General features: G+C 41.1%; 1 protein-coding gene across 1 annotated transcript; it reads right to left on the bottom strand.

Moving 5' to 3' along the window:
* Positions 1-1,555: 1,555 nt before the first annotated feature.
* LOC135202167 (uncharacterized) lies at positions 1,556-2,182 on the bottom strand. Its single transcript, XM_064231422.1, has one exon. It carries the CDS (start codon positions 2,180-2,182, stop codon positions 1,556-1,558), a length of 627 nt encoding a protein of 208 aa, XP_064087492.1.
* Positions 2,183-9,254: the final 7,072 nt, after the last annotated feature.

The raw sequence follows: 9,254 nt of genomic DNA, 5'->3' as shown, positions 1-9,254 counted from the left end.
CAAGTTGTCTGTGATCTAACACGTTTACTACTTGAGGTTGTTTCAAATCAATTATAAAGATTTCCATGAAAGAAAAAATGTCACTATCTTGTGACATATGATCGATCCCCTGTTTTTGTGTGATCCTGTTTCTGTATGTAACACAGCTGATGACCCAGCACTGGGTGCCAGAAGTGGCTTTGTTGCCACTGGTCTTTGCAGTCACTGCCGCTGCCATTTCTCAGAATCATCGCATAACAATGGTGCCTTACATGCATGCGATCGTCGCTTATCTGTTCAATCTCTCCCGTCTATATGTATGACTTAACCAATGTTTACATACTACCTGAGGCCAAGCTATACTAGTTATCTGTCGTTATCTATTTTTCAGCTCATATAATTTTGTTTGTTATTAGGGTAGTTGTCCTTTGCTTTTAGGCTTGTTCAAACATTCATCTCTGACTGCTTTTAAGAATGATTAATAAATTCATTTTTTACTTGTTTTTAATTGTCCATTTTTATTTTCCCTGTATTCGCAATGCCTTGTGTATCTCGGATTACTAACAAAACCTGAATGATTTTTTTTCTTTCTTATAAACTGAGCTTTATTTTAGGGATTAACAATCCTGAAAATATCTTGAAACTACTCCGTTGATACCTAGTTGTCAACGTAGTTTCCATTTGACGAGCAACAGTATGGTGCTTAGCCATCTTTAATGGCCACATATTACCGAAGTGTATACGCCCTAGCCGACAAGGGGTTGCTCAGCCAATCACAAAACAGAAAAACAGGGACGTAGAATGACATCATCTGCCTTTCTGCCAATCATCAGAGGAGGAAGAATAATGTTGAAAATGTTTCGCGTATTTCCGAAAAGAAGTACGCAAACAAATTTATTTCTTATGTCCTTATTATCAGCATCCAAGTCCAACAGTCTGTCAACTCTCTGGTCCTCATTTTAACTGTATATAGATGGCACTAGTCTCGCCACCTCCAGGGTGGCCATTCATTGCTCTTTCCAGTTGAAATGGGTAGAGTAAAGAGAAGAGAAACCTGGTTTATTATACAATAATTATGATATTTTGTCCACTCCTGTATGACACATGCAATGATGGGTCAGACAAGGAGGGAGATCGAACTAACTTTATTCTGCAGAGAGGCTGTACGTAAGGCGGCGTGTGGACAGAAGCGCAGCGTCCATCACACACGCACGAACAAACAAAAACAAAAAGGGAGAGCCCCTTGCTGTGAATGTGTTTCTTTACAGCCGAAAATACACCTATAGTTTCACAAAGAGGAAACAGATTCACACAATATATACATTGATGAAAAGGGTGTGAATCGCGCCACAATTTAGTATCTGGAAGAGAAGGAACATACATATGGGAAAAAAGATATTTACAAAGGTCTTTGTCGGGGACGACAGTGGGCTTCAGGCAGTCTATCGAGACCCAGTCTTTGCGGCCACCGATCAAAATGAGGAATGCCTTCTCTTCCTGGCGGACAACTCAGTGTGGGCTCCAGTAGGGCCTTGTCAAGGGCGGGCGGGCGGCATCATTCCTGATGAAGACAAATCTACAGGAGTCCAAGGCACTGCTTCTTCCTGTCGGTATATGTTTCTCGGAAGGGGACGAACTTCTGGGCGGCTGCTTGGAGTCTTGCCACGGGATTGTCAGGGTCGTCGCTGTCTGCGGGGAGGAATTTGCCTGGCACTGTCAGGATCTCTCCGTACACCTTTTCTGCCAGGTACTGGCTGCTGTTGGCTCTTGGGGCAGTGCGGAGGCCGAGGAGGACCCATGGGAGCTGTGCCTTCCAGTCGGGGCCTTTGCAGCAAGCCATCAGGGAAGCCTTGAGAGAGCTGTGGACCCTCTTCACCATGCTGTTGGCTGTGGGGTTGTAGGACGCGGTGGTGTGGTGCTTGGCCCCCATCAGGAGGGCTTCGGCACAGGCATCTGCGGTGGCTTCTGACATTGGGGTGCCCTCAGGCCACCTGGTAGACCAGTCGATCACAGTCAGGTGGTATTTTGCACCATCGGATGGAGGAAGGGGCCCTACAACATCAATGTGGATGTGTCCAAATCTTCGCCTGGGCTGGGGAAAAGAGCCTATCCGTGATTCGGTGTGCCTTCCCGTCTTGCTGCTCTGGCACGTGATGCAGTTCCTGGCCTGCTCCCAGGAGTCCCTCCTGATGCTATGCCACATGAATTTCTCTGTCAGGATTCTGGTTGTCGTGCGGGGAAACAGGACAGGTGGGAGAGACCATGGATCATGTCGAACACCTGCTTCCTACGGGAGGCAGGTATCAGGGGACGAGGGCGTCCAATGCTTGTGTTGCAGAGGAGCGACATCCTGGAGGGGCCGAAGGGGATGTCCTCCCAGCAGAGGGTGGTAATGGCAGTCTGGTAGGCTGGTACTATGGGGTCAGAGGCTTGCTCACGCTTTAGATCCTCGTAGTTTACGCTGAGGTGAAGGGAGTTGATCTCGACCCTCAAGAGGGCGTCACTGGTTTCTTCCGCCGGGGACGTATTCTATGGAACACCCAAACTCGGAGACGGCCACGAGGTGACGTTGCTGTCTTGCGGACCAGGCATGGACCAGCAGCTAGTGGTCTGTCCTTACGGTAAAGGGGGCGCCTTCTAGGAGATACTTGAAGTGGTGGACGGCCTGGTACACAGCAAGGGGCTCACGGTTGAAGGTGCTGTAGCGGGTCTTGGTGGGTTTTAGCTTCTTACTGAAGATGGCTAGTAGCGTGGGGACCCCATTGACCAGCTGTTCCAGGACAGCACCGCACCTGTTGTTGCTGGCATTGGTGGTGAGAGTCAGGGACACATTGGGGTCCTGGTGAGCCAGGGTGGTGGCTCTGCTGAGGGAAGACTTGATTCAGTCGAAGGCGCGCTGCTGGTCTTCTTCCCACGTCAGCTTCCTGGGTTTGCCCTTCAGGATCTCGGTCAAAGGGTACACGGTGTGGGCGTCCGGGATGAATCTGCGGTAATAATTTACCATTCCGATGAACTCTTGGAGGGCCTTGATGGTCATTGGTCTCAGGAACTTCTTCACTGCGGCCACCTTTGATGCCATGGGACGAACCCCTGCCAATGAAATCCACCTTCTCGGTGCCAAAGGTGCGCTTATCAAAGCGGACGACAAGTAGTCCGTTCTCCTGCAGGCACTTCAGGACGCCCCGGACGTGGTTCAGGTGCTCCTCCAGCGATCTGGAAAATATGAGAATATCATACACATAACAGATGCAGAAGAGTAAGTCGCTGAAGATGCTGTCCATGAGGCACTGAAAGGTGGCTCCGGGCGTTCCTACAGGCCGAAGGTGGAGAAGGCAAACATGAAGGACCTGAAGTGCATGATGATCGCCAGCTTCGGGATGCCAACGGGATGGATGGGAACCTGAAAGTAGGACTTTAGCAGATCAATCTTGGAGAAGACCTTGGCGCTGTGGATTTTTCTATCAGTCCTTTTCCACAGACCATGAAATACAGCTCAAGTCTTGGTAAACTATGAAAGTGTAAGTTATTCTTACAGGCTACCCTAACTTAGACTGTACAGTGTAAATAAATATATTGAATTACAGGTTAATATGATTGTGACATGTTACATAGCTTGATATATGGTTATTGTACGTCTGAAGATTTCATCACTTAGTAATTATTAGTAAATGAACATTTTGCCATGTTATTTCTCTAACAATATTCATGTGCCTATCTATTAGATTCCATATTAACTTGCGTTTTATTTTTCAATAAATCTTTTAATGGAGCCCTTCTATTCATAATAAATGCTTTTTCAGAATTATTTGAATTTTCGTTTTCTTTGTTGGAACAAATGCTTTTGTAAACAGTATTGTTTAGGAATTACGAGTTTATAGAGAAGGTAAAGTATTGAAAATCTAGAGATTTTCTAAATTTAAAGTATGTTTTTCTCGATAACGAGAAATCAATTATTTCTTGAGCAAAAAACTAAACAATGCTGTGCATAAAAGTATTTGTTCCAACAAAGAAAAGTAAAAATAAAAGAATTTTGAAAAGGCTTTTATTATGAATAGAGGAGCTCCATAAAAGATTTATTGAAAAATAAAATACAAGTTAATACGGAATCTCATATAAAGGCACATGTATATTGTTAGAGAAATATCATGGCATAACATTCATTGACCAATAATTACTATGTACTGCAGTTTCATTTGATAACATCTGGATTCATTGATATAGCTTTCAAAATAGCTATCAATTAGTGTCACAAATGGAGACAGTATTTTCTGTCTGATATAATTAATTATCATTAGTTGTTGGACACAGATATTTAGTATTTCAAGAAATATATGCTTACTAAAAAATCAAAATCAGTTGTTTATTTTGCAAGATGCAAGATGACACCAAATTTATTACTGCAACTCATTGAAAGTTATATTCCTTGATATTATTACCATCAAATACCAGTGAAAATTAATGCCGTTTGTTTTATTAACCCTATCATTAAGATCTTATCTTTTAATCCGTGTAAAATATTTTCTTTGAATTGTTAACAATGAAAATATCTCTAAAAAATAATTGTATTTCTTGGGAAGTCAAGTCCCCAGATTTTTTTCTAGCTGTCCCGAAATCCCGAGATCCAAAGTCGAGCTCAAACGGGAAACCCTAATTGTGACCTAACAAAAGATGAGCTTGTTTCACTTCTCACCTCAATCAACAGTACAGACTAGTGAATATTGGCTGTTAGGTATAAGGCTATTGAACCTAGGCGATTATTAATATTAAACTATATTATGCCTATGGATGAAGATTATAGGGGCTGACAGCGTTGGAGATGACAATTATTTTACCACACTGTCAGATTTTATCGTGTCAGTTTGACCTTTGAATAAAGAACGATAATAATTAGTTCTGCCTCTAGATTCTCGTAAAACAGTACTGTAAATTTATGGCGGAATGAAAGGCACATAACGCCGATAAATCGGTCAACTATATTGTTCATTTGTATACAAACTACAGCAGACTGAATCAGAATTTTATTTCAATATATAATACACATTATCCTTGGTAAATGCTACAAAGATAATTAACCAATATTCAAAGACTGTTTCGGAAATAACTGTAATGTAGTTGTCTTATCTACGAAGCCTTATGGCTTAACTGAAGAAGAAATAGACTGCAAAATAAATATTTTTATTTCTGCATAAAGTATATATTATATATAGTAAATGGTATATAAATAATTTGACAGTCCTGATGGACAGCCGGGAAAACACGTTTTAAAGAATACAGGGTTTCCCATTAGATTTATGGGTTGTGGCGTTGTTTACACAAGAATCATTGCATAGCGATGGCGCAAGGCAGTCCATGTCACAGTCTGGTTTGGCTGTTATACGATGTTTAATCTCTCCTCTCTATATCTATGGGTAAAGTGGTTAGTTTCCATCGTCGGCAACTAATGCCACATCTGAGACGACCGAGCTTCGAAAGTAAAAGAAAAATCCCACTGTTGCCAACAATTGAAAGGCAGAGGAGATGAATGAAATACACTCCGCATAGTAGAGTTCCCACAGAAGGGGTCCTGTGACCGTTTTTCCGGGAGCAAGGTTTGAAGGTTGGTTTTGGTCAATTTGAGGGTGCTGATTAAAATGAGCTGGGGTGCACCTCGTGAAAATGTGGGCTAACTCGGTCAGACGCAAAAATTCAAAATGGTTGCCACGCACTACCACAATATATAAAAAAATTGCACATCTTTGCCTCTACATGTCCGATTTCAAATTGTTTTATTGAATGTTTAGTCGTAAAATATAAAATAAAACTTTTGGGTGGCCAAAGCCAAGACTATTGTTGAGTAACATCTGGAAAATAGTAAAGAACAAATTTTATTCTCATAATTTTATTGGCAGTGAATCTGTCCTTGAGCTAGGACAGTAATATGATAAAAGAATAAAGTATCTAAGACAGTCATAATGAAATAATATCAATATCTCATATTTTGACTATGGCAATGATTTAACAGTAGTAAATTAAATGAAATAACAATCGCCTGATTTATCTCTGTTGAAACACATACACGTAATCCTTCAGTTACTATCTGAGTCGATTGCTCCTAAGTCACAAACTTCATAATTACTTTCAGCCTCATCATCACCGTGCAACAATGTTCGTGTTCAACCAAGTCATGCAAACTTCTTGGGCATGCATACTTGGTATATCTTACTGGCATACATCTACTGTCTTTCAGTGTCCATTTATGGTTGGTAGGAGCTAGGGGTGCATCCAGCTTGTCATAGTTTAGATGAATGTAAACTTGCTAGTTTTTTCGCATTATAAGCAGATTGTGAGAATCTGGATTTAGTGGGATGCGGGAAATAAGTTTGCTTTTCATCTGACCCCACTTCAATGCTCTGGCTTCACCTAAAGTTTTACTGATTGTGTCATTATAGATGTTTCTAATAGTGAATGTGGCCATTGCCTGAAGCAACTCTTGTGTCACTGGAAGTATTTTGCCAACATCTTTCAAAAGATTGTGTGCTTGCTGAGTTCCATTCCTTTATCATAAACTGTTTTTTCCATGTCCATAGTAGCCAGATCCACTGTGGATGTGCAACGGGATTAAAATTTCAGCCACATCATCAGAGGAAAGGTCTCTGCAGCTGATGATTTGATTTTGTCTTTCTGTTTGATAGTAAGGTGCCCTCCAGTTGATGTGCAACATATGCAGAAAGACTCACTACATCTGTGTCCTCGGCATCAATCACAACTGTCTCCATTTTTCCTGCTTTTCGGATCTATGAATAATATGAAGAACAGGATTGTCTGCCTCATTGTGACTACATTCAAATTCTTCCATCCTTTCTTCTGAGATGTTCCAACAACTTTGCCTGATGGAGTACACAAAGTCAATTTCTCTATGATTCTTTGCAAGCTTGGTGAACTAATCCTTTAGATGTTTTCATGTACACATTTCGGGACACATCTATATGCTGTTGTGGATTTATGTCGCTCATCCTCACCCTCTTTGATGGAATTTTCCAAATCATAGGATTTACAAACACAATCTGGCTTGCATTTGGATGCATTCTGTGAATAACGGAAAAAAGCTTTTCTGCATAATAACCCCATATGAGGGGAGACCCATCTGTTCTATCATGATCTTCTGCAGTTGGGGTCACTAATCTCCACAAGAAACCCATATTGACTAGGGCAATGTAGTGATCTGGAAAAGGATCAACTCTCTGCATGTGTAATTTCTCAACTAATTTGATTTTTCACTTTCTTCATGGTACCACGGATGTTAAAAACGGGTAAACACTCATCTGTCATGCAAAACTCCATCATTTGTGCGAGAGTAAACTTCACTTCACCAGATCCTGCCTGCTAAATTACCAATGCCATTGCTCTGTTCTCCATAGCATCTGTCTTGTCACTTTGCCTTGGACTGAATCCCTAGTTACAGGAGGTTGGCTGAAAGTGTATCTGAACATCTGTGTATAGTAGGATCAAATGTTCTGTGAAAACATTAATTCTCTGAAGAATTGAGTCACTCTTGTTTCACTGTCTTTGTGGGCACTTTCAAAACCACGTACAAAGTCCCCTGAGGTGACAACACAAGATACCAGAGTTCTTAGTTGTGGTTTATCCAAGTCGAATGGACTACAGCCAAACTCAGTGATGCAACTGTCTAGATCTTTGACTACCTCTTCATCAATTGTCAAACAACAGGGGATATTCTCAATGTGATTCTGAGAAGAGGTCTTCATCTGTGCCAGTGTGTGAAAAGCTGCCCTTAATATGATGACTGAGTTCATGTTCCTAGTAGTAGTTAATAGCATCTTCTCATTCCTCAGAAGTTTCAACCAGCCAGCCTTCATCTTGGAATCTTTGTTCATCGTTATTTCAATACACAGGTCTAGAGACAAACATGAATATGGCCTGCCAGTCACTGATTTTGCAAATAATCCATCTCGTAGGTATCTGGCCTTTTCCTCGGGATGACTACTTACTTCAAGCCAGAATTCCACAAATCAGTGAGCATACCAGTCTTGGTTGTAGACATGGATCCATGGCATTATCATTTGCGATGAAGCCTAGAATTCATCACAGTTCCTTGATTTCATTGCATGGATATTCAACATCAGAACTTCTACCATGGACATGAAACTCAATCATTACTTGACCATGGAACTGTTAGATGACTTGACTCTCTGGAATACTTGTTCCACAAAGGACACAATATCTGGGTGAGATTCCAGCTCTGAATAGACTTAAGGTGTTTGCTCTGGAGTTGTGAAGAATTCCTGAAGTTGGCAATCTTCTATGTACTTTTAAACAGGGACACCATCCTGCATGCTTTTTCTGATCATCCGTCGACTCAGAGCTTCATATATCAACCGAAGACATCTGATGTTACATTTTTAGTGTTTCCCAGAAAGTGACTTCTCTACTGAACATTCAGCAATGACCGATGCAGCAACCAGTATGTCAGACAAGCCAGAATTATCAAACCGTTTTTAAATAGCAGACATGAATGAGCGCTGTGTATATAAAGGCCCAAGAAATGGCACTATATCTTTGAAAGCTTTAGAATTTGCATTCCTCAGTTGCATCACCAACTAGCACAAGAAAGGGGATTCTTTTCTTCTTAGCTGCAGCAACCATCCTGCACATCACTTCGTGGACCAAAGATTTCTGTGGAGGCTTATGAAATTTTAGGAAATAGTATGGTTTGTTCTTTTACACATCTTGCTGCACAGTAACCTGAAACCCGTCTACTGTTTCAAACCTATATAGATGATGCCATGATTCAGGGGTAGTATTGGATCTGTTTTCATCATAATCCTCACCACAAAGAATGCACTTGTAGCTTTTTTACCTTTTCCCATGGACGACATGGCTGTGACTCATTTAAAGATTTATAATAAATGAAAAGTGCGTTAGAGCAGAGCATAGTGACACTTCAGTTTACTTAAAACCTATGCATCCTAACCATTAAAGTTGCCTTCCTGGTTTTCTTTGCAGTCAGCTGGCGACTGTCTCGTATTTTTGCTGCAAAAACTGTTAATAAAGCATTTTTTTTGGTTCCAATTCATTCGTTTAACAAAATATTATGCTAATAAATGAAACCTGCGACCTTAAAAACATATATTTAGATCCAAAAATCATAAAAAATTAGACGTAGAAGCAAAGGCATGCAATTTTTTAGAAAATGGTAATTATGTGGCGGCCATTTTGAACTTTTGTGTCTGGCCGAGTTAGCCCACATTTTCACGAGTGCACCCCAGCTCATTTTA

Source organism: Macrobrachium nipponense, chromosome 30 (assembly GCF_015104395.2).
Source record: "Macrobrachium nipponense isolate FS-2020 chromosome 30, ASM1510439v2, whole genome shotgun sequence".
Taxonomy (NCBI): Eukaryota; Metazoa; Arthropoda; class Malacostraca; order Decapoda; family Palaemonidae; genus Macrobrachium; species Macrobrachium nipponense.
Note: the sequence above shows the minus strand (reverse complement) of the source record. Positions and strands in the feature narration are given on the sequence as shown.

Bases quoted from the DNA above. Each gene is read 5' to 3' on its own strand.
- LOC135202167 (XM_064231422.1), bottom strand. From the start codon at position 2,182: ATGTGGCATAGCATCAGGAGGGACTCCTGGGAGCAGGCCAGGAACTGC.